This window comes from Heterocephalus glaber, unplaced genomic scaffold, assembly GCF_053883595.1.
Source record: "Heterocephalus glaber isolate CG9 unplaced genomic scaffold, H.glaber_assembly_v1.0 deba00001564, whole genome shotgun sequence".
In the NCBI taxonomy this organism is placed as follows: Eukaryota; Metazoa; Chordata; class Mammalia; order Rodentia; family Bathyergidae; genus Heterocephalus; species Heterocephalus glaber.
In genome coordinates, this window is record NW_028258351.1 from 12,429,534 (window position 1) to 12,455,398 (window position 25,865).

At 48.3% G+C, this 25,865-nt stretch overlaps 1 protein-coding gene across 4 annotated transcripts in view; it reads left to right on the forward strand.

The window, feature by feature from the left end:
- The window catches only part of Abr (ABR activator of RhoGEF and GTPase), a 198,377-nt gene that overhangs the window by 103,346 nt on the left and 69,166 nt on the right, over nucleotides 1-25,865 (forward strand). For 3 of the 4 annotated variants that reach the window (XM_004857092.4, XM_004857096.4, XM_004857094.4), the window contains exon 3: nucleotides 21,584-21,682. In XM_004857092.4, coding sequence (XP_004857149.1) covers nucleotides 21,584-21,682 — 99 coding nt within the window. Of the gene's footprint in view, nucleotides 1-12,741; nucleotides 13,572-21,583; nucleotides 21,683-25,865 lie in introns of those variants that run through there. The other variant, XM_004857095.4, reaches the window with a different exon arrangement.

The window sequence follows — 25,865 nt, forward strand, 5'->3', positions numbered from 1 at the left end:
TTCCTTCCCTTGTCGCATGACCACCTTGCTGGAGTATTCATCTGTGGATTTTTCTTTTTTTCATCTGTGAATTTTTAGATTCCTGGTGAAAGAACCTGGGCCCTGGCTAGTGCTTTCTTTTCTTTTCTTTTCTTTTTTGGTACCGGGGATTGAACTCGGAATCTTGTGCTTTCGAGGCAGGCAGCGGAACCTCTGAGCTAAACCCCCAGCCCCTGCCTAGTGCTTTCCATAGTGAAACAGGTCACACACATAACAGAAGAGCCTCTGCCTGGTGCTCTGAGGCTTTGGGCAGCGACTTCACTTTGTGCTTGCCCGTTTTGCTTAGTGGCTCACAAGGGAATAACTTGACTGAAGAACTTCGAATTCTATACTTGCTACAGAGTGACAACCTACTGAAGTGCTTGGGGCCCCGAGTTTTGACTTTTACACCGTGAGTGACATCCCACACTAGAAGGAATAGGGAATATTTGTCCAACTTGGGGATCTGGCAAAGATTACAGCCTGCTGCTCGCCCCCTGCCTGCTCTGCCTTCCCTCCTGGAGATGTGATTCTGCCCTTCCTGGTGCATCACTGGTCCCACCTAGTGGACTCTGCAAGTATTGCTATTTATATTGGGGCGCCTGGAGGGAGCCAGTACTGTACTTGAGGATGTTTTGTTTTAAAAAAAAGGTTAAGGTTCCTACTACTTGACTGTGCTCATTTGGCCAGGCAGGGCTCCTCCCTGGCCAGGCTTCCTGTTGGAAACTTGGGAACAGAGGGGACTTTTGGATCAAATCAAACGATTGTTCATGACATTCAAATTTCTGGCCTCAGGCACAGCCTGGCAGCTGAGGCGTCCAGCACTCAAACATCTTATCAACTTGTGCTTGGAGACTCAAGATTTGATCTTTGTATTAGTCAGGGTCCTCCAGAGAAACAGAACTAGGATGTGCATGCACATGTGTGTGTGTATTTGTATGTATGTATGTATGTATATGTGTGTGTATATACTTATATTTTACATCTTGAGTCATGTGATTCTGGAGGTTAAGAAACTCCACTCTCTACAGTGGATTACTGGAGACCCGGAGAGCTGATGTATACTTCTAGTCCAATCCCAAAGGCTTGACAACCTGGAGAGCTGATGGTATAAATTCCAATCCAAAAGCCAATTTGGCTTGAGGCCCAAGAACAGCAGGTATTTCAGTCCAGGTCCAAAGACTGGAAAAGACCAGTGACCCAGCTCAAGCAGTTGGGTGGGAGGAGCTCCCTCTTACTCAACCTTTTGTTCTGCTCAGGCTTCCAGTGGATTAGATGAGGTCTGCCCACCCTGGGGAGACAATCTGCTCTGCTTAGATTGAAATGTTAATCTCATCCATAAATACCCTCATAGGTACACCCAGAATAATGATTAGACAAATATCTGGGTACCCTGTGGCCCGGTCAAGCTGACACATCAAATGAACCATCCCAGTCTTTTTTTTCCTTTGGTGCTAGGGATGAACCCAGGGCCTTCATACTGAGCTACATGCTCAGCCCTCCCTTCCTTCTCTCCTTCCTTCCTTCTTTTTTTTCTTTTGAGACAGGGTCTCACTAAATTGCCCAGGCTGGGCTCCAACTTGTGATCTTCCTGCCTTAGCCTCCCAGAGTGTTGAGATTACAGCCATGTGCCACCACATCTGGTGGAACCATCACAGACTTACCCTCAGTGGTCCAGAGAATTTTAAAAAACAAAACAAAACATAACTTTTGGACAGATGAAAGTCTGTGCTCTAGTTATGAGACACTGCATGAGTATTATAATACCCCTGAGCCTCAGTTTCCTCATCTCTAAATAGTACCTGGTAGTACCAACAACAGGGCTGTGGGGAGGATGGTTGGGAGCATCAGGCCTGGCTTACTACTGTGTTCAGCTCAGCTCCAGGTGCCCCGGGCCCACAAGACTTTCCTTGTCAGTTACTGGAGACTAGGAACATGATAAGGTAAGGACTCAATCTAGCACGCACACACACACACGCACACACACACACACACACACACACACACACACACACATATGCTTTTGGACAGTGAATCTATTTTTGTAGTCCATCTCCTTTCTGGGGCTGGGTTCATCCTGCCATGTGTGGCAGCCCCAGATGGAGCTAGGCCTCTGATATTGGCAGGATACCTGCTCCTCACTCTTCAGCATGCCTTTCTCTGCTGCTTGTTTTTTGTTCGTGCCCAAGAGATGGGCAGCTCACAGAGGTATTGGCTGAACCTTAAAACCCTGCCCTGTAGATCCTTCTCTAGCCCAGGCTGAGCAGGGCACCCTGGTACAGGGCCGGGTCACAGACCACTGGTGGGCCCAATTTCACCTTGGGAAGAAGGGATGAAGACTCTTTTTGACAAGTCGCAGCTTAGGTTCCTCACCCAGGAACACAGTCTTACAGAAAATTTTGTTCCCAATAGGCCACAGATTCCCATTTTCCCTCTGGGGAGTTGCAGTAAAAAGGGCCCACAGAAGCATCTGGGTTGTGTCCTCCTCTACCACTTTGTAGCTGTGTGACCTGTCTCACCATCTCCAAACTACAGATTGCTCATCTGTAAAGTGAAGATACTGAGAATTTCTTCCCCGCATATGTCTATTGTGAGTGTTCTATGAAATGGTAATAGGCAGAATGCTTTGTAAATTGTGTAGTCTGTACATGGGCTCAGACTCCAGCTGCCGGGAGAATCCAGAAATAAGGGTGGAGATGAACTGAAATGATCACTACTGTCCTTCCTCTATTTCCTTTCCTCCCTCCTCCTCCTCCTCATCACAGCTACTTAGAGAAATATGTGCCAAGCCTTTATATGTCACCTCACCTAAGGCCTGCATTGCCCCCGCGAGGCAGGTGTTTTAACTGTTATCTTACAGTTAAGGAAACTAAGGCTTACAGAGGTGACATAATTGGCCTGAGCCCACACAGCCAGTGAGGCCAGAGCTTTATTTAAACGTAGGTCTTTGGTACTAGAGCCTAAGAGGAGCTGCTGGGTCCTGTTCAGATGCCTCCTCCCTGGTGAAGCTTTTCTTTTGGTCTTTTTTGTAGTTCAAGCTGGCCTCGAACTTGTGGCAATCCTTCTGCCTCAGCTTCCCGAGTGCTGGGATTACAGGCATGTGCCACCACACCTGGCCCCTCATGAAGTTTTACAGCCCCCCACTGGCCCCCTTGCTGTTTTGCGGATGTGCACAGCTACTTTTGGGGCACATCTGTCATATAAGATCAGGAGCCCTGATTCCTGATTGTCTCTGTGACCCCTCTCAACAGCTCCCAGCCACCTAGAAATTCTTACCTGGTGTTTGAAATTGAACAAGCAGTTCTGAGTTGGCCAGGAGGAGGGAGGGCAGACATATGTGGTCTCAGGGGAGGAAGCTGGGAAAAGTTGTTGCCTTCTCTTTCCTGCTTAGGTCCAAGAGCTGAGACTTGGGATTTGACAGCGTGGAGGGCCAGCAGCTTCTGAGTGTCCATTTCCCTCAGCTCCCTTCATACTTCAGACATGGCCGGATGGAGTGGGTGAAGGATGCCTACTAGGGTCAGAAGTGGGCTTCCTGCTCAGTCTGCTGGCCTCCCTGTCTAGCAACCTTTTTTCCCCATCCCTCCCTTTCCTGAAGCTTCTATCCATGCTGCAAGGAGAAGGACACTAACTGACTCCTATACGATAGGTGGTGTTCTAGGAACCCAGGAACTTCATTGCTCCTAGGGCCTCCAACCCCTGGCAGGGAGATCCCATTTTATACAGGAAGAAACCAAAACTCAGGGTGGCTCCATTCCTTGTCCAAGTTGGGAAGGAGGAAAGTCTGGAGTGGGTAGACAAAGTGCTTCAGTTGTGGCCCTTTCTAGGTGGATCTCCCTGTCTTCTCTAGGCCACCCCCTCCTTTCAGCTGGCTTGAACTTGCTCACCCGTCTGCAGTGTCTCTCTTGAAATTGCACCTGGCTGGCCTGGCAGATCCCCATGGGTTACTTCCTGTCTGGAATCTCCTCCTTGACAGCATGCTGGGATCATAGTTCATTAATGTATGTCATATTTGCCAATTAGGCTACACACAAAGTAATCTTTATACATTAAAAGTGGTGCTGATCTAAAGGGCCCAGATGCTGTGAGTAGGAGGGTAGGCCCAGCCAGACCCATTCTCTGCCTTTGAGGCCCTGAAACCTTTGGAAAGGCAGGGAGGGAGACAAGAGGTGACCCAAATAATCACATCAATAGTGTTAAATTGCTCCCAAAACAAATGCTGTGAGCCTGGAAGAGTGTCCTTACAGGTGTATGGCACCTCACAAGGTGAGCTCCCCAAGGGCAGAGCCTAGAAGGCTTCCTACTCTGTCAGGATACAGAAGGGTGACAGAGTCTGATGGCTCTTATCCTATGGACTCTACTTTCTGTCACTGTCACCTACTTTCTCAACTAGTAGGTGTTAGCAAAGCCAGAACATTTTTCTTTCATGTAGAAGACACCCTTCATGACCTCCTGCCCAGCAGGAATCTAGGCCAATAGCTTCTGTTTGGAGGGCCACACAGAGCCCTCACTCTTCTGCCTGTGCAACAGGAAGAAGAGAAAGCCTACAAACACAGTCATGGCACTTACCAAATACCATGTACTACTAATAGTACTTTGTACATATCAGCTCATTCACTCCCCGGCACCACCTTGTGAGACGGACACCATCATTACCCCCTTTTACACATGTGGACACTAGGGAGTAGAGGCTGCCTGACTTAGTAAATGATGGGGTACTTGTAGCCACCACCCTCTGCCCCTTCTCCAGAATGTGACTGTGAGCTTTAACACCATTATTTTACCTCTTTCTGGTCATGTGACTTTGGGCCTCAGACTCTTCCACTGTAAATGAGGTTAAGTACCTCCAATATGGAAGGGCTGCCCTAGGGACCAAATGACATAAACAGTTGTGCAAATGCTTAGTGTTGGGCTACATGGTCACCCTGCTCCTGACGTGTTAGCTGAATTTGAATGACGTGAAGCCTTGCTCTCTCCTGGGCCCCAGCTCTGGGGGCAGAGTGTGGTCCCTGCAGACATAGCTCAGCTCCCTGTAGCATTCCTGCCAGGTGAAGCCCCCTCCATGGGTGCCACGACAGGCAAAACTCCTGGAGAAGAGAGAGGCACAAGGGAGAGGGCCCAGTGCCTGGGAAAGAGGTTTAGACTTGATTTGGGCCACTCCCTCCCTGACTCCCACTTCGAGGCTGTTCCCCTAAGGCCCTAAGTCCACCTTGTTGGACACTGACTCTCTGCCGGGCTTGTCTGCTAAAAAGGAAGGGAATGCTGGGGAAACATGAAATGGGGCTCCATGTACTGTGTTTGTTCCTGGCAAATGCTCACCCCTCCTCAGAGTTTGGCTTCTGTTTCTGGAGTAAGTCTCGAGCAGTTTGTAATCTGGCAACAGCCAGGCAGTTCTTTGTTGTGGGGGTGCCCCCACATTGCAAGTTGTTTAGCAGTGTCCCCAGCCTCTTGTCAGTAGATGCCAACAGCATCCTCAAGTTAAGTTGTGACAACCAAATTTGCATCCAGACATTGTCAAATTGCTCCTGAGGAGCAAAATTGCCCCTGGCTGAGAACTACTGTCCTCTAAGAAGGCTAGAAAGATCAGAGTCTACAACAGCTATTCCAGGTGGGTGATGTCCCCCAGGGGACATTGGGCCTTTACTAAGTAGGAAAAAATAGGTCCTCAGAAAAGACTTAGTGAAGCTGGGCCTGATGGTACAGGTCTGTAATCTCCACTGCTCAGAAGGCTGAGGCAGGATTTACAAATATGAGGCCAGCCTTGGCAATTCAGCTAGACCCTGTTTCATAATAAAGTCAAAGGGCCAGGGATTTAGTTCAGTGGTTTCGCCGCCTGCTTCACAAGCTCAAGGACCCAAGTTCGATCTCCAGTACCAAAAAAGCCCAAAACAAAACAAAATAAAGTTTAAAAGGGCTGGGGTGTCAGTGGTGGAGGTTTATCTAGCGTGCACAAGGCCCTGAGTTTAGTCCCCAGTACCGAAGTCAGGGGAGTAGAAATGGCCCCACAAGGCTTATGGGGCTAGGTGAAGGGTCTCAGGGAAAAAAAGTCAAGGCATTTGGGTTGGGTGAATGGTTCCTATGAATCCAGTCACATGATATCAGATTCTAGGCCAGGGGAAACGAGCAGCCACATAGCCTTAGAGTGCTAGGCAGAGGGTCTGGGGCAGGGATGGGAGGGACGTTGTTTACTGTATGGCCCCTTGTACTCTGCATGTATTGTATGAGGTCAACATATTACTCAGTTAAAATGACAGAAAATGATCTTGTGTTACCCTGGAGGACAGAATGAGAATAGAGTTATGTAAGGTCAAATTTGAGTAAATACTAAGAAGAATATTTCAACTGTTAGGATTCTCCAGGAATAGGACAGGTAATGAGCTTCCCAACTTTGGAAGAGGCTGGTTATTGAAGGTAGAGAGGAGATTCCTTCATTGATAGGGTCTTTTGGATTCCCTTAAGCCTTGGGATCCCAATTAATATGATTGGCTTCCATGGGAACCATCCATTCAACCCAGGCCCCTTGTTTCTCGAAAGACCCTTGCCTTGCCTTATAAGCCTCCTACCATCATTCCTACTCACTAAATATTTTCAGAGCACCAAGTTTTTACAAGATTCTGTTTTGTCTGCTGTGGGGAATTAACATGAACTAGGGATTTGTGTCCCCACACACTTTTTGCTTTCTTTTACTTTATTTTGTTTTGTTTTTGTGCCGGAGATTGAACCCAGAACCATGTGTGTGCTAAGCACATGCTCTACCACTGAACTACACACCAGCCCAGAATTCCTCTTTTTCAAGGCTACTGGGGATTGTGGAAGAGCTAGGATCAGAGAGTGGGCCGTGCTATGCGTGGGCACTGGTCAGGAAGAATGTCCCAGGTAAGGGAGCTGTGTAACTTATGGCATGTGGGGGAGCCACTGGAGATTTGGGAAAAGGAGATGAAGTAGTGTGGGCAGGGCACTGGATAGGTAGGAGGTGTGTCTGTGAGTGGGCCAGATCCCCACCCCTCTGTGTTCTTCCGCCACACAGGACCTGCCAAAGAAGAAGGGGAGAATGGCTTGTGCCAACAGCTGGTGCCAGCTGAGGCTTTAGCATGCTCCAGGCACTGTCCTTTGTGCACTGACCTTAGAGTTTATTTTATAATTATTTACATATAATTTACATAATTTTTATAATTATTTTACAGATAAGGAGACTGAGGCACAGGGAGTTTAAATACCTTGCCCGGGTTTACAGGGTTGTCAAGAGGCAGAACTAGAATTCAAATCCAGTATACAAGGGAGGTGGAGCTTGAGCTTCTGCCAGGAAAGTTGAAAGAGTTAGGGACAGGCAGAAGAGGGAGAAGGTATTTCAGGCCAAGGAAACTGCAAGGAGCAAAGGCCTGGAGGTAAGAATGTGCCTGGTCTTTCCAGAGGTTATTGTCATCATGGTGATCGAGTCATCAGCAAGAGCCACACTGCCCTTGTTTGGGCTGACTTAGTAGCTTGCTGCTGGGCACAAAGTGAGCAGTCTTTTAGAAAGGATAATCTGATGTCAGCCAGAGGGATTCACTGAAGAATGCTCATGTCACTCACTGCTTAAAACGCTCCATGCCTTCACTTTGTCTATGTGGTGAAACCCAAGACCTACTAATTGTTAAGACCCTGTCTGACCTGACTTCTTGACCCCTGCCTGCCTCTGCCGACTCTTGACAACTCCCCAACTGGAATATGAACTCCATGAAGGAAGGATCTTACCAGTTTTATAACAAAGCCTGTGTTCCTTGCGGCCCCCAGTGCCTAGAATAGTATCTGGCACATAGTAGGTGCTCAGTAAATATTGGTTGAATGAATGTATGAACATTTGCTGCCCTCCAGTCAGATTGAGTTCTTACAGTCTCTTCCCTGTTTCTTAGTTCCCACCTCCCACACCAGTTGGCTAATCCTTGTTCATTTTTAGCTCTGAGTTTTAATGTCATCTCCTCCAGGGAGCCTCTGTGACTTCCCCTTTGCTGTATCACATGTGCCTGCTTGTGGCCTTCTACCCCAACCTGAATTCCCAGTCATAACAGTAAACACTTTGTGGTTGGTTTGGGTTTTTTTGGCAGGGACGGGGGGCAGTGCTAGGGATGGAACCCAGGACCTTGTGCATGCTAAGCACATGTTCTACCACTGACCCCCACCCCCACCCCCACCCCCATACTTTTTTTTGGAATTTCTGTATTTTCCCTGATTATATCACTCACAATTCTAGCTCAATATAAGAAATACATAATGTAGAAAATGAAAGTCTCCTTAATTCACATCCTACAGAGAGAACTTCTGCTAAAAGTTGATTGTACATTTCTCCTTATTTTTTCCATATCTAAACTACATGCATTAAAATGAGATCATACTACTGTTAGTTATAGAATTTGCTCTTGTTATTTTACTTGATATGACTAAGACATCTTGCATAACAGTAATAAAAGATCTACTTCATTCCATTTGTGACAGCAGTATTTTTATTCTATGGATGTGCCACATTTCATTAAGCATTTTGTTTTCTTTGCATGGCATTAGGGATTGAACCCTGTGCCTGGAGCATGCTGGGCAAGTGCTGTACCACTGAGCCACACCCCCAGCCCCAACCAATCACTTCTGATACTTTTGGGCCTTTTCCAGTCTTCACTGTTATAAATATCACTGAGCAAATGTCTTTGTACATATACCTTTGTGCCCTTCCAAAAATGTTTTTTTCAGAGAAATTCCCAAGAGTGGAATTGGTGAGTCAGAGGGTGTAAACATTTAAAATCACAATAGGTACTTCCATGGTATCCTTCCCAGAGGAGTTGTGCCTTAACATTCTACAATGTGCCCCTCCCCAGTCCTGCCCTTGCCCTGGTACTGCCCCTCCCTTGGCACTACCTTGGGAATCAGTCACAATGGTCAGTCTGCCCCAGAGAAGGCGGGCATAGTGTCACCTGTTTGTGGCTGCATCCTTAATGTAGGCATAGTGTCACCTGTTTGTGGCTGCATCCTTAATGCAAGCACAGTGCCTGGTGCACAACAGGCAATTGATAAATGCTTATTGATGAGTTGGTAAGGGAGTGAGAGGATGGAGAATGAGGGTGAGAGAGATTTAAGATGTGGGCTTGTGGGTGACAGAAGTCTGGGTCATGCCCCATTGTCATGGAGAGTGTGTGTCCCTCATCCTTTGTGGTGGTGTGCCAGCTGACCTCTCCATGTTCATCTCCTGCCCTTTTCACTCTGTCCTCTAGTCATTCTTCCTTTAAAAACTGTTCCTTTCAGGCCTCCTTCCTTTTACCTAGAAACCTTGCCCAGTTTCCAGGTGCTGCTCAGAAACCATTCTCCTGTGAACCTTTTCCTCTTGAGCAGGGTTAGTGCCTTTGTTCTCTGTTCTCACTGGGGCTGGTAAATGAGAACACTGTCTGTATACCAGTGGCAGGGGCCCAGTCAAAGATTGTATGCCTGGCATGCCAGGCCTTCTCAGGGTGTGGGTGAAGGAGCCAGTGAGCAGGCAGATGGATCAGATGAGTAGTCCCAGGAGAACATTACTGGGGTTATGTAGGTGTGAGATGCTGCAAACCTCGGTTAGGTGGTGGCTTTGGAAAAGAAAAAAAAAAGGAAGGACCAAGGGATGTGTGGGGCCTGAGGGATTGAAGAGCCACAAGATGGAGGTCCCGTCAACAGAAGTAGAGAGGCCAGAAGGGGAAGCTGGTTTGGGGACCTCCTGGTCTGGATATATGGCATTAAAGGCCTGTTTCTGGGATTTTCAAGTGAGGAGATCTAGCACCTGGTATAGGTGTCAGACCTAAGGCCCAGCAGGATGGGGCTGAAGATGGTGGGTTGCCATTGGCCTAGTAATAAGAAGGATAGAAAGCAAGGACCGAGGCCTGGGTGGGTATCTTCACACATACAGGAGGGAGGAGGAAGAAGGACCAGCCTAAACCAAAGAGTAGTCATAAGCAGCACCTACACAGCCAAGAGAGCCAAATACTTAGACAAAATCCAGATTGCAGCAGCTGAGGAATAGGAGTGGGAGGCCTCTGGTTTTGGAATGGGTAGCTCTAGGGCCCTTTCCCTGAAAGAGCTCTTTCCCTGGAAAGTAGGATGAGGAGCCAGGTTCATGCAGGCAGAGTGGAAACACGGAGAGGAAGCTCAGGTCGAGGGCTGGCCCAGAGCATTTGTGGGGGAAAGGGAGGGAGCACCATGGGGACTTGTGAGTCACTTCCCCTCCAGGGGGACGACTGGGAGCCTCTGGGTGGAGTCTGTGTGTCCAGTGGTGGGACATTTTAGTTACTCATTGGAATTTCCAGCCAGCTTTAGTGGGGTGGGTTAGAGATGCCTCGTATGTTCAGGGAGCAGCTTTTGTGAAGTTCAAGGTTTGGAGGAAGAAGTGGGTATTGATCTGCCACCCTGGGTAGGGGCATGGGGAGTGCAGATGGCCTGCTAAGAACACCTCATATTCTCTTGGGTGAGGAAGGGACACAGAAGGACATTCTGGTTTTGGCTCTTTTCCCATGCCGCCAACTGGTCTGACCCATGTGGGTAGCCTATGCCTGTACTTGGATACTACAGGGCAGGGGACAGAAGAACATGTGGCCCAAGGCCCTGTGCTGGCACAGTTGTGCCCTGGGGAATGGCAGGCCTTATTCCCAAGGCCTGGGAACAGCCTCAGCCACCCAAACCATATGAGGAATTGTGGCTGAAAGGGCCCTTCAGATGTGCCCTGGATATTTATAACCCAGCCAGTGCAGGGACAGGGAAAAACCAGGGACTGAAGGAAGAGCTAGTTGGGTGGGGTGTGCCTGTGCTGAACCCCAGTGGAACAGTCCCCTGGCTAGGGCCTGTCAGTTCTGGGCTCCAGAGAGCCCCCCCACCCAAACAGCATTCTGTATTTCAGCTTTGGCAACAGGATGGAGCCCAATTCCAGCAAGGGCAGGTTCTCTCCTTCTGACAGAATGACAGTGCTCTACAGCTCAGAGCTCCTGCAGAACTTTTTGGAAGTGAAGATAAAAAAGATCACATCCTTTTCTTTACCTTTCTATTTCCTCCTCTGCTGTCCACCCAGCTTGGAGGCTTAGCTGAGGGCTGGTACTCAGCTAAGGTGCCCAGTGGAGCAGATAGGAGGTGGCACACATGGTCTGGGATGAGGCACAGTTGACCTTCCTTTGGAAATGGCCTCAACATAGTGGTGGTGAACCTATGGTATGTATGTTGTTTCTCTTTTAAGATAAAATATGTTAATGTAAGAGTTGTTTTTTCCTAAACTAAAATCTCAATATTCAGGTTTAATTGCAGTTTGAGACTTTAAGATAAATAAATGGGTTTTGGGTGCAGTTTAGTCACTTGTCTCTAAAAGGTTCACTGTCACTGCTTCAACAGTTTGACTCTTTACCCTATGGTCCTGTGACTGTCACCCGACAGGGAATGTGATGTGTGTGAGAGGCTGGTCATAAAATGCATCTGTGAACAGCCTCAGATACTGCACTATCTGATTGGTGGCTCCTACTATATAGGTCAGTGATGAACTCATGGCATGAGTGCTGCAGCTAGCTGCTTGTTATTGAAAGCTCTAAAAGGTTTGCCATCACTGATATAGGTTAACAAAGAGAACTTGTACATTAGTACAGTAGTGTGTGGCTGAATTTGATTCTAAGATGTCAGGTCCAATGAGGAAATAGGACAGAGGAGACACTAAGGGAGTCTCCCACCTACCCACCCATCTCTTAACTTTCCCGCAAAGAAACAACCAGTTGCAAGAATAAAGACAGACCCTTAGTCTGTGGGCCTAATTCAAGGCACCGATGTGGTTCATTTAGAATGGGTTTGTGTTTTTTTTTTAATATAAATTATTTGCTGACATTTTAAAATCAGGAGATTTCACCAAAAAATGTAGATTTCCCATTTGAATAGAAATCAAGCAACCTTGAGCCTGTGTCACTTTTTGTGACAGCTCTGCAGCTTGACCAGGCCCTAGCTGGCTTCTTTCGTGATTACCTTACCTGCACCCTCTTGGGTGGTACGTCTTTGTCACTGTTGTGCTGGATGTTGGGGTGTGAAAGAAAAGTTCTGGGAGCTGCCCCTGGACTCCTCCCTCTGAGAGTAGGAGTGTGTGCATCTGGGATCAGGGTGAGCAGACCAGCATACGGGCTTCACCTTCTGGATGAATGTAGTTTCTGTAAGGTTGAAGAAGCCCTGGGAAGCAAGCTGGGAGCGGGCAGGGCTGGCAATGCTGTCTGCCCTGTTATGTAGGACTAGCTCTATGGGGGGAGGCTCCAAGAAACGGGCATGACTAATCTAGGCAGCATCTGGGAATGGGACGGGGTACCTCAGTGGTCCGTGGTGCCCGGCAGCAAGTGTTCGGGACCCTGGCTGGCACTTGTACTCTTGGAGTGAAATAGGTCAGGCCCCTCTTTTACAAAACCCTGTTCACCCGATCATGGCAGGGATGGCAACTGTGGTTTCTCACCAGTCCTCCTAAGGGTGTTGGAGCTTGAGGCCAAGGTGCAAAGGAGGCTCGGGCTTGTGAGCATCCCCCGGTGAGCGGGACAGGAGGACAGGACGGAGGGAGGCGGCTGTGCAGGGAAGCAGCTCTCCTGCTCTCCCGCTCTCCCCTGCCCGAGGCTCTAGCGAGAAGTTGTAAATAAAGCCTGTCTCTGGGAAGCAGACCTCCCCCTGCGCCCGCCCGGCCTGTCTGCGGCCTCCTCCCTCCTCCTCCTCCGCTCCAGAAGCCTCCACCAGCCGCTCACCCCGGTGACCACAGAGGGAACGAACGGCTCCACCTCGCAAGTCAAGACGTGCATTTCCTGTGTATTCAGAGCAAACGCGAGCCTAGGAGTCCAGAAAGGGCGGGCTTTGTGGGACCTGGGACACGGCACCAGGGCGCCGGGCAGAGCCAGGGCAGCGGGCAGCGGCAGCCCTGGCTGGGGCCGGGGCGAGCGGAGCGCGAGGACGGACTGAGCGGCGGCCGCGGGGCTCCGCCTGCGCCTGCCCCGCGAGCACGCCAGGAAGGGCCGCGGAGGGCCCTAGCTGCTGCGCCGCCGCCCGCCACGCGTCCGTCCCGGTGACAGCCGTGGGACGGCGGCAGCCAAGCTCCCCGCGAGAGGCGGCCGTCGGCCGGCCGGCAGGCAAGGGCTGCCCGGAGGCCCCGCTTCCCCTTTCGCAGGGTGGGGACGCACGGGAGGCGGGCCCGCAGCTCGGCGCGCAGGAGGGCTGGGACGCGGCCGTAGGAAAAGGTTCATAATGGAGCCTTTCATCGGGAGCCGGTGGCCAGGTGCCAGGACTGACTCCGGGGAGGCCAGCATGCTGGTGTAGGCCTGCCCTGCGCGCTTCCCCTCCTGCCTGCCTGCCTGCCTCCCTCTCAGCGGCGCGGCGCGGCGGCGGCTGCTTCTGCTGCGTGGACCCTGCTTCCTGTTTGCCTTCGGCGGGCTCCGGCTGCCATGGAAGAGGAAGAGGAGGCAATAGGCTTTTTGGACAAGGTTCTGGAGGATGAAGATGTGTTTCTCCTGGAGGAGTGTGAGCTGGGAACCCCGACCAGTCCCGGCTCAGGGTCCCCCTTCTTGGTGGCTGTGAAGGTGGGAATGTGACACGCCCTGGATGCTTGTCGGGAGGGGGCAGGGCTGCCGCCGCGCCGCCGCCGAAGCCCTGTGCGGACCGAAATGGCTGGTGTGTGCAGGAGCCTCATGGCCGAGTGGAATCACCTCACTCATTCAGTGTGAGGGGCTGGCGCGCGCCTGCGAGGGGATCCGAGGGCTGGCAGCTGTTCCTGGGGAAAGAGGTGTAGTGCCTGCTTCTCCGCACCAGTTGTCCTTAGGGGCAGGGACTCCTGGCTTTCTCTTGGCCAGCTGTGCAGGGGTGGGGGGGGGAACCTCTTTCTGGCAGTGACAGGAGTCACCTGATGGGCTGTCAGTGGTGTGAGGCTGCTGCCCCCAGAGAAGCTAGTTGACTTGAAACCGGTGGGCAGTAATTCATTGTTTCCATGGCAACCAGATGATCAGGGCACTCATAAAGTGCTTGCCAAGAGAGCTGACCCCTGTTCCTTTCCAGGAGACTGGGTACTTGAGGCTTCTTGGCTGAGGCAGAAGTGCATTTGGAAAGGTCAAGAGCCAGAGGTCAGTGGGCTTCCTTGAAGGAAAAGAATTTGATCATCTGAAAAGAGGGCAATAACAGCTGTCTTTGAGGTATAAACAGCCAATAGGTAGGCACTTTCCCCAAGGTAGGCATAGGCAGGAAACATCTCCTGCACTGGCCTGTCCACCTAGGCTGTAGGCATCTTCTGCAGCCATGCTGCTGGAGGCAGAGTGGGAGTGGAGTGATTGTACCAATCAATCCCTTGCTTCCTCTCTGGCTTCTCTTGAGGGGTACGGTCTCCCTGGGAACACCCACTCTGCCCAAGTCTGGCATGGCACACTACACTAGGCTTCCTCTCTTGCCTGGATCAACTGCTAAGCGGTCTAGTGTTGGGCTATTGCTCAGCTCCCCTGTTCTGTGGCTAGAAGGGAAGGCTTTGAAAATTGTGGCAGGGAGTGTGGACACTGCAAAGCCCGGGTACCTAACAGTGCGGGCCCTAGAAGGCGTGGTGCACAGAGCCATGCTAGGGAGAACAGGTTGTCTGAGAGCCTCTCTGAACCTTCTTCCTTCACTGTAAAGTGAGGATGAAGATTGCAGCCCTGCCTCGCTCACACTGCAGTGTGGCTCCAAGGAGAAGCTAATGGAGGTAAAAATAGACTGCAGACCCAGGTTAGATAGATGGCTGATGTGCAGCCTGGGTGGAGCAGTGGCCTCAGGCCTGGGTGAGGAATGCAGAGGAGCTGCAATGGGAAGCTGGCAGGGGCTGGCACCCCACCCCTGTTCTCTAATCTGGTGTTGGCTTGGAGCACTGAGGCTAAGTCACGTCTCTTACTGGGCCCATGGAGGACCCTGCAGGCTTAGGATCTGACCAGCCTTCCCACCTGGAACAGGATGGGAAAAAGTCTGCTCATAAACTAGAAGACACCTGGAAACTTGCCAATGTATGGGATGGGAGGTCTGTGAGGTCACTAATAGGTCTTCTCCGAGAATTCCATGCCAGCACAGATGTGGCCTGCTCATATGCTGCCTCATATGCACCCTTTCTGTAGACTCTGGCTTACCTCAGTCTTAGTCCGTGTTTTATTCTTTGTGGAGCTCTAGACTTCTCTGCCTTAGTTATGCCCTGTTCTCCTCAAGGGTCAAGGGCTGTGTTGGACTCACTGTTGAGCACTGCATGGTCCTTGGTGTATGGTTGGTGCCAGAAAGAATCTGCAGAATGAGTGAAGCTCACTGAGACTCACAAAGGGTGTACCAAGTCCCCCTGGCCTTGTGCTATCTCAGAGGTATTCTCACAAGGTGGCACATGGCACTCAAAGGAGGCCTGGATTTATAGCACACTGAAAATTGCCTCTCCTCCAAGGTTCCCGTGATGCCTGCATAGAGTTTTCCCCTCTCCTTTGCTGCTATAATATTCCTAGAGTTGTCTCCTGCTTAGGGCAAGAGACCTTTCCTGTGTGTTGGGGGATTCCAGGCTCATCCTGAATACCTCTTGAATGCCTTTCTTTTCTACCATACTTGATCTTAGAGGGGAAAGACAAACAGGATCTGTGGAAAGAAAGCTCATTGAGTCACTCATTAACAAATGCTGTCAGGTTGTGTTGTATTCAGAGTGCCCGGCACTGTGGAGGAACAAAGTGAACAAGCTGTGGTAGTCCTATCTCAACAAAGAGTTCAGAGCAAGTGTACGGCATCAGGAATGCAGTGAGAAAGAAATCAAGCTATGAGATAAGTTCTGATTAAAGGATACTAGATTCCAGATAATAGCAATGAACCCCTTCTGGTTGAGTCAGGGCCAGACTGTGTGTGTGTGTGTGTGTGTGTGTGTGTGTGTGTGTGTGTGTGTGTGCGCACATGCATGAACATGCATGCTCCTGTGTGCATGCATGTGTATGGCCAAAGGGCCTTGCTGGGTGGTGCGCTCCTGTCCTGAGCAGCAGATAATTTTGGCTCTCTTCCATGGCAGCTGGTAGGAATCCAAGGCAGTTTGCTCTTTGCTATTACTTTACTTCAGGGGTACTTACCTTAAACAGTACTTGTGTTGTTGAACATGTGCCCAAATGCCAGTCCTATAAATCAATCCTGTTTTCAGTGTAGTTTCCGGATGCTTCATCTTCCCAGGGGAAGCAGATATAAAGTTAGCAGTGATTTTCTCCAGAGCTGTAGCTGGAGTTTGCTGCATGCATCTCTCAGCCCAGACTTCCCTGTGAGGAGTTAATGATCTGTAAACTCATAATGCAGATACTGATAGCAACATCACCTCCCATCAGTAAAAGTGTATAAATTCCAAAAATCTTTCATACTGTTCTATTTAAAGGTGTGTGGGGCTGGCGGGTGGGGCCTTGTAGAAGCTGCTATTTCAAGGAACTCATTTGTCAGGAATAAAAGCCCTTTTGTAGTGCAGATTAACCCTTCTGCTGTTATTCTGTGCCAAGTTTTAATGGATTGTCTGAGATGTTCCTATATTTCTGTCTTACCTGCCTAGGTCGCTCCACTTCTCCATGCAGTGATGACCCTGCCTGTGTCCCTCAGTGGTATTTCCTGAAGTGTAGAAGTGTAGGCAACATAGGTGGTGATTTGAGAGATGATTTCAGATGGCACCCAAATATATATTTTACACTTTAATAGTTAAGTATGTATTTTAATGTATATTAGAAAAGTATGATTGCATACCATTCCTATGATTTCAGGTATAAGGCGTAGGGTAAGGCTGTGCTTATAAGTCAGTTGTTGCAAATAAAGGTATTAAGTAGTATGTGAATGTGGCAAAGCTGTGAAGGTAGAAGATGAACAAGTGAGGTTCTGAAACACTGCCTGGATCCCATGGGCCTTACCTAAAGCTTTATACAACAGCGGGGAGCCAGGGGAGGGGAGGCAGCCAGAATTTGATCTTCATCTCCAACTCCTATCTTTTCCACTCTAAGTTCTGCTGAGGAAGAAGCTGAAAGAGACCTGTCCAGTGCCTAGTGCTGGGGAGATGAGAGAATTTCTGCACGTCCCTGCACTGTCTAGGCTCAGAGGGGGGACAGATGTCCGGAGGCTAATGCTTGTCTTGGGTGTAAACTCCTGGGCATGGGCACAATCTGCAGACCCAGTGGCAGCTACTCTGAGAAGATTCTGCTGGGTGCTTCTTGCCACCTGGTGTACCCATGACCTGAATTTTGCTGTCTGCAGAGTTTCAGACCCTTGCTGCCTGGCCTATGTCTTTGAAGCGTAGTTAGAGAGCCAGCCCTGCCTGTTCAGTCCTCCCTGTTGTTTTGGTAGAGATCAAGGTCCCTGGAGAGATTATTTCTTGTCTTGGCCTAGTACCAAACCATTGGAACTTTTATTTAGCCCCTCAGCTTTGCAGAAGCCCAGTCCAGAGCTGGCCAAGGCTTATTATATTACATTATCTTATAGACACTGTCCTTACCATCATACTCTTAACTGATGTCTTTGATTTGGGGGCCTCAAGCTGAAAAACTTTCAGCCTTGCAGAATGTGTGAAATGCCAGGGATGAGCAAGTCCAACAGGGCTGAGTTTCATAAGCTCTGCTTGAAGAGGAAGAGAGGACAGTGCCATTTGGAAGGGAGCTTTCCATGCTGAGGACTGCCTGGCAGCATGGCAGAGTCTGCAGGGGCCCTGACCTCTTCAGAGAACTTGCCCAGGGGATTCTGGACACATGGACATCCCTAGGGTTTGTTGGGGACAGAAGTTATTGCCTTCATCTTTGAATTCCTACCATCTAACATGTAGTGCAGAATGAATGAATAAATGAATAAATGAATGAATGAATGAATGAATGTTGAGCTCTGGTGTTTTACGAGACAGGAATCACTGCACGAGGATTGAGGAAATAGTTATGAATTTCCAGATAGTTCTAAATCCAGAACATGTGGGGTCTGGAGAAAGCAGAAGTCTTAGCACTGAGCAACAGGCCTCTTTTTAGTAAAATGTGCACAGTTTAATTTCACATTTTAAAATTCTCCAATGACTCTACCCAACCCCAGCTAAAATTTCAGAGTGAATGTAACCCAGGAATCTCCTTCATCTCGAATTTAATCATATCTGCAGAGTTTCTTTTGTCATTTAAAGTAACATATTCACAGGTTTTAGGGATTAAGGTGTGGGCATCACAAAAAAACAAAAACAAAAACGTGGACATCTCTGGGGAGTCACTGTTCTCTCCTTGAGGGTCATACAAGACTTTGGGGGCAGCAGTCTCCAGACAGATCTACCAGTTGGGTTGCTGATAGGAGGCAAGGGGTGGGAAGAATTTGGCTTGGAAAAGCCTGTGAGGACACCCTGGAGACAGGTGGTCCAATTGAGGAAAAGCAGCTTTTCTCTGGGGCTTACAAGATTTCTGATGGCTTCATACACTCTCCTAGCTGATATTAAGCCTGTGCATTTGATGGTTAGAAGGGACCTATTTGAGACAACAGACAATTGCCAATGCTTGAAAAAGCTATGGAAGAGTGAAGAAGTCATCAGAGCAGTGGAAGACACAGAATTGGTGTTAGGAGATCTGGGACAGATTTCCAGCCCTGCCACTTCTTGGCCATATGACTTGGGCTGTTCCCCTCTCTCTTAAAGTCTTATTTGTTTCTGTTTGTATAATGGGAAAATATAGAACTCAGCACAGTTGGTGTCGGAGGGCTAAATAAGAGCAAGGAAAGGATTTATAAGCCCCAGTAAATGTCAGGTGTATCACCTGCTGCTGGCCTCAGGCAAGAGGGTTGTAGCACAGGTGCTGCAAAGGCCACATGAACTTACTGGACTGGTCACAAGGTACCACGCACATCAGATCCTGAGGTACTGCAGCTACAGGTTAGCAGCATGCAGAAGAGATAAGACTTCAGCTGTGTCTTTTAGAAGAGGTGGTATTTAGCCAAGAGAAAAACAGGTGGGAGGGAGCATTAGATGGGAGCAGTAGTAAGAAAGTTCAAAGGCTGGACACTCCTGGCGTGCAGAGAAGACTGGAAATGTAGAGAGAGGTGTAGGCCACTACAGATGTTTAAGTAAAGGCTATGCTGGCCCCCATATCACAGGTGATAGTTGTGTATTCACTTGGTTTTTTCTCCTACTAGATTATAAGCTATGTGAGAGCAGAGGCTATTATCTGCTTTTTTCCTATTGTATCTACAGAGCCTATTGGGATATTCAGGAACTATTTGCTGAATGAATAGATAAGTGAACAAATAACATAATCAATTTTTTCAGTATTAATATTAAGCCCTTGACAAGCATTAGGTATCAGGTACCATTCTGATCTGGCTGCTGTGAATGGATGGGGGGCAATGAGAGGGAGGTAGAGGTCAATTAGGAGAATCCAGGCTGCAGACAAGAGGGTGAGACTGAAGGAAAGAGCTGATGTAAGAGATTAGCAAAGAAGCTTTGAAATGTAGCAGAGGAAAGGGACAAGAAAGAGGGGCCAGGAATGATTTGTGAAGATTCAGAATAATGATACATTTTTTTCAATATAGAAAAATTTGGAGCTGGTATGATAGTATACACCTATAATCCCACTCTGGGAAGCTGAGGCAAGAGGATGACAATTTAGTGACTGTGCAACTGAGAGACTTAGCAAGACCTTATCACCAATAAAAAAGGGGTGAGGATGTAACTCAGTGTGAAGACCCTGGGTTCAATCTTCAGTACTGCAAAGAGGGAGAAAACATTTTACGTTGCTCGGCACTGGGCTGGCTAAGGGGCATTCAAAGCTAAGTAGGGCATGATCTCCACCATAGTGCAGCAGGAATTCAGGAATGGGAAGAGGCTGCCTTGGGTCTGTGGTTTGCATGGTGAGGAAGTGATGAGAGGTACCTAAGGTAAGCTTGAGCAACCCACACTGACATCGTCTCTTGTGGGATTGAGCCCCCTGGGGGCAGGAAGATCTCATCAGAAGTGGCCACATCCACTTCCATCCAGTTCTCTGTCCCTGTTACTTTCAGTTTATATTAACATCACTTCCTCTGGGGACCACCTCCCATGTGACCGTGCCCTGCCTTGGTCGTGATTGGTTTTCCTTTGTAAATGTTCTCACTCCCTCTTCCCTGTTTAACAGCCCATCAGATGGGAGGACAGGTTCTCAGTTCCCCTGTTCACCATAGGTTGGTGGATGGATGGATGAATATAAAACAAGGAAATGTGGATGAAAGGGTTGGGGAGAAAACAAGATATCAACAGGAATATGAGTGTGTATCTTTTCTTCTAGATCTTTGTTTTCTCCACATTTTCTGTAATAATATTTGGCTGTATCCCTTTTGAGATTGTTGTTAAAAAAAGAGAAAAAAGATAGGGAGGGCCGGGATTTAGCTCAGTGGTTCTGCCGCCTGTCTCAAAAGCGCAAGGTCCCGAGTTCGATCCCCAGTACCAAAAAAAAGATAGGCTTGAATCTATAAAGAACTTAAAAAGATCAGATCTCCCAGATTTAAAGACCCAGTCCGAAAATGGGCATCTGAGATGAACAGACATTTCTCAGACAAAGAAGTAGAAATAGCAAATAAACATATGAAAAAATGTTCAACATCACTGGTCATTCGAGAGATGCAAATGAAAACAACACTGAGATTCCACCTCCCCCCAGAAAGAATGGCTGCTATCATGAAATCAACCAATAACCAATGCTGGCAGGGCTGTGGGGAAAGAGGAACACTGCTCCACTGCTGGTGGGAGTGTAGACTGGTGCAACCACTGTGGAAATCAGAATGGAGATACCTCAAAGAACTAGGACTGGAAGTCCCATTTGACCCAGCTATTCCCCTGCTGGGTATTTTTCCTAAAGAATTAAAAGAATCGGGCCAGGGATTTAGCTCAGTGGTTCTGCAGCCTGCCTCGCAAGCGCAAGGTCCCAAGTTCGATCCCTGGTACCAAAAAAAAAAAAAAGAATAAAAAGAATCATATCACAGTGATACATGTGTACCCATATTCATAGCAGCACAATTTGTAATAGCTAAAACTTGGAAGCAGCCCAATTGCCCATCAATTGGAGACTGGATAAAAAAAATGTGGTATTTTTTAAAAATGGAGTACTACTCAGCCATAAAAAATGAGAATTTAGAGACATTTATAGCTAAATGGATGCACATTGAGATGATACTCTTAAGTGAAATAAATAGGACACACGTGTAAATACCGAATAGTTTCTCTAGTGTGAGAAACTGAAAGTGTAAATAGGGACTAAAAGGTATAATAGATCATGTGAAATAGGAAGAAAAAGGGCAAAGGGGAAGGAGAAATGGGAGTGGTAGGGGAAAGGAAAGAAGGGAATGGAATTAATACGAGAAAATGAAAAAATGGAAACAAAGTCTTTGTAAATAGGGAGGGATGGAGGGGTTGAAGGGAGGGTGGGGGAAGGGGGAGAAATAAGAACCAAGAGAGATTATGTAAAGGTGCAAATTTCCAATGATGAATGTCATTATATTGTATACCTAAAATGTACCAATAAAATTAAATTTAAAAAAAAAGATAGGGAAAGAGGCTCTTGGGGTTTTGGCATCTTTCTTATGAAACATTGGCTTTTGGTTTGTTTTCCTGCAGGTGGAGGCAGGGAAAGGCCTGGAGATGAGGAAGCTGGTCCTCTCGGGCTTCCTGGCCAGCGAAGAGATCTATATCAACCAGCTGGAAGCCCTCTTGCTGGTGAGTATCTTGCTCTGGGCCTCCTGGTTGCCCTGTTAGCCAGGGTCATGCTCTAAAACTGCTTTTGGGGTTGGAAAGGAAGAGGGACCTGCAAGTGACCTAACCTGTGGACAGAGACTGGTGCTGCTGTCCTTATAGCTGGGCATCAAGCAACATGTGCCTCTCAGCTCTTGCTCTGGGAAGGGCAGAAGCAGCAGCAGAAGTTAGGGAGGGCAAACACTCCCTTTGCCCATGACCGTGACATCAGCATTACTTACTATTTAGTAAGGTATTCTGTGCAGGTGACGCACAGCTGCCTCCTCCCCGCTATGCTCTGGGGAGTCTTCTGATCAAGTTGAGACATCTTTTTCATCTTTAGTCCAAGTCCTTGTTCCTCCCTGGGGAAGCAGACCTAATGGTCTCCATCCTAGAGGCCTCGTGTTGGGAAATGTGGGTTGGAAAGGCATCTTGTGTTGAGAAGCACCATAGTTCTGAGGCAGTAGACCAACCTGAGCCCTTGGTAAAGAGACCTTCTCATTGTCCTTTCCAACATGGAGGGAGACATCATTGTGAGAATCAGAGTGGGGAGGGAATATTGAAATGCTTTCCAAAGATAAAAATACTACACAGATGTAAGATGTCTTTGCCTTGGAAGAAAGTGCTTATTAGATGTGTCTGGATATTACGCAGAGTGATCTTGGCATGTAAAGTTCTTTGCTCTGGGTGTTTTGCAGTCTGAAGCACAAGAAAAGGAAAAGGGGGAATCAGAAATGAAGGTGTTGATCAGTAGAAACCCATTCTTACAAGTAAGGTACACATCTGTATAATTGCCATGATGTAAGATGTTGTCACTCAGGTGTCCCAGGGGACTTGACATTTATTACTCAAGGAATGACTATCAAAATGTGAAGATACTTTGCAGTGCACTGGGCTGAGATTGTGTTAGGGCCTCATAGGAAGCTTATTGGTATGCATAGTAATGTTTTCCGAGTAAAGGACAGTATGGCAGATAGGGAAAGATTCCAGTCTGAGGCCAGAACTAGGATAAGGCTTTACTCTGGTGTTAATAGTAGACATACTGCACTGTTTTTTCAAACTGTAAACCTCAACTCCTTAGTGAGTTGTGAAAATAAAATGTGTTGATTTAATATTTAAAGACAAATGAAAAACAAAAATAACAGTGTACATCACACACAATAAAGATTAGTACTGTTTCAGGAATCTTAGCTGTTGTGTGTGTGTATATATGTAAGTGTGTACAGGGGCCACATTATTTCTTTTATATGTTATGGGTTTGAAAACCACTGTCTTTGGAAAGCTAAACATGAACTCCTTGATCTCTAGTTTCCTTTTCTAAAGTTGAAACTCTAGTAGTAGAACTGTTCCAAGACCCCAATGGATGCCTGAAACCTCAGATAATACTGAATCCTATGTATACACACAGTCTCCGTGACAAAATACCTAAGAGAATCAGTTTGCAGAAGGGAAGAGTTATTTTGGCTCACACTTTCAGAGGTTTCAGTCCGTAGTTGCTGGGGTCCATTGTTTTTGGACCTGTGGTGAAACAGAATATCATGGTAGGGAGCACATGGTTGAGTAAAAATGCTCATGTCAGGGTAGCCAGGAAGCAGAAGGAAAAGGAGGGGTGAGGAGGGGGAGGGGGAGGAAGAAAGGTAGGGAAAAAGAAAGAGAAAAAGAGAGAAAGAGATTGATTTTATAACAAAGTCCCTCCCTCCCCCAAACCCATTACAGTACAAATCCATCAATGGATTAATCCACTGAGGAAGTTGGAACCCTCATGATTCAATCACCTCTCAAAGGCCCCACCTCTGAATATTGCTGCATTCAGGAACAGGCTTTCAACACATGCACTTTTGAGGAACATTTAAGATCTAAGCCATACAGTACCTATGATAAGATTTACTATATAAATTAGGGATAAGAGATCAACAATGATTATAGCATTATACTATAAAAAAAGTTATGTGAACATGTGTTTTGCTTTGTTTTGGTGTGGTACTGGGGACTGAACCCAGGGCCCAGAATGGGCTTGAACTTGTGACCCTCCTGCCTCAGCCTCCCAGAGTGTTGGGATTGCAGGTGTGCTGCTCTATCATGCCTGACTTGCCTCTCTTGAAGAGTCAAGCAAATCTTAATATTTCCAGACTAGGTCTGACCACAGGTAACTGAAATTTTGGTGAGGAAGAACAGTGGCAATACCAGTGACCTCTTCCTTCCTGAGTTGAGAAAATCAGGTGATCATTTGGGACCTAGCACAATGCCAAGTACTAAAGACATTCAAATATTAGCTGGAGGAAGGTGGCAGACAGACTACCAGACTTATGTGAAGCACACCTTATCAATTGTGGGTATGAAAAAGGGGTGCAGAGTTGTACCAAAAGAGGGGGCACAGTTGTCACCCCTAGCAGGATATCTGAATGGAACCAGACTGCCTGGCTGTGGGTCACCCTTGCCCACTTGCTAGCTCTCAACCCTTAGCAGGTGAATGAGCTTTTGTGCCTCATTTTCTCTGTTTATGCATTGGTTGTACAGATAGTACTCACTTCTTCCGGCTGTTGTGTGGATTGTGTGAATTTGTTTGTGCAGCTCTTAGAACGGAACCTGAGTGCTATGTGACACTGTTATTTTCTCCAGCACTGGCAGAAAGGCAGGTTAGGGCCTCTTTGTTCTGCAACACTCCCTTTCCCTGAAGGAAGGGGAACGGGGGTGTCTGTCCCCCTGCCACTCCTAGCTTCCCACCTGCCTTCCTTGGGCCTCCTCTTCTGGGCAAAGATAGCAGATCTAAGAGCCAAGCTAGTCCTTCCAGCCCTCATGCCCCAAAGGCACAGCTCTGAGGCACAGCCTCCCCATCCTGAGGTGCCCCAGGGCAGGCTCCTGCTTGGTTCTTTCTAGAGCAGAGACTGAGGGAGGGATAAGGAGCATAGTAGAGGGTCAGTTCTGTGCCTGGAGGGCTCAGGAAGGTGGGCAGAAGCCTGGACAGTCACAGGCACCAAGATAAACCTCGGAGATAAGGACTCCTCCTTCTTCCCTGAGCTGGGAGCCTTCCCCTCTCAGCTACCGGGGAGCCAAACAAGGTGTTCTGGTTCAGAGGAAAAGAAACTGTCCCCTTGGCATTTGTTCCCCCTCTGACTCCATTCCCACAGCTCTCCTCCTAATGTGCAGGTCTGCTTTCCTGTTAATACTTCCTGGTATGCAAACGACTGGGTGTGTGCACCTAATACTTCACACACACAGGCAGATAGGAGTCTCTCTTCTGGCCCCGGATGTTGGCTAGGGCCAGGTTTAGTAATCTTCTAGAATCCTCTGGGTTCCTATTGGGTTCCTATTACAAGTGAGGTCTGGAAGTGGGGGCCGAGGTGGGGACTAAGGAAGAAAGAGAAGACCAAATGCGGAGTAATCCTGCATCTCCCAGACTCTGGCCAGTGGCTGGGGTTCTGCATATTGCCTGTGCTGGGACCTCCGGGTATGGGCCTGTTGCCCACCACACATTACACCACTAGTCCATGATGCCCATGGCTGGCCCCAACTGGCTGTCCTCTCCCAGGCTCTCTTTCTGGCAGTTTGCTTAGAGTTCAGAGTCTATCTGTGTCTCAGCTTTATTATCTGTAAAATAAGTTAATAACACCTCCTCCCTGGGCTACTAAAGTGATAGGTTAGCAAGTGCACTTGAGAGCCACCAGGCCTTGGGTAGGAGGTGGAGGAAGTGGGCAGGTTTCTTTCCCCTGTATCGAAAGGGCATTTGCTAGGAGGCAAAGCAGGTATGGCTGTATGAAGTCAGAACTGGCCCCGCCACATCTTCCTGAGGAGCACTCAGGTGGGAAAATCCAAAGCCAGAGTTGGGGCTGTTCTCTCTGGAATTCTTCCCAGATGGAGTGATAGCTAGGGTCTATCCTAGCCCTGTATAGCAGGGTATGGGAGGAGGGAGGAATAACCAGTGTGCCAGCTCTAGGGCAGAGCAGCAGGGCTGGGTCAAAGCTTTGTGAGGTTGTCCGAGGCCTATAAGGGGGGCTTTACCAGATAAGAATAACTGCCTTAAGGACAAGGGCCAGCCCTGTCTCCTCCCCTCCTGTGAAATCAGGGGTAACAGCAAAGGTCCTCAATCTTCTGTGAGAACATCTACTGCCCCCACTGTGGCCTGTCCATGTGACTGGCTGCTGGCGGGCATCCTTTTCTTCCCATTTTG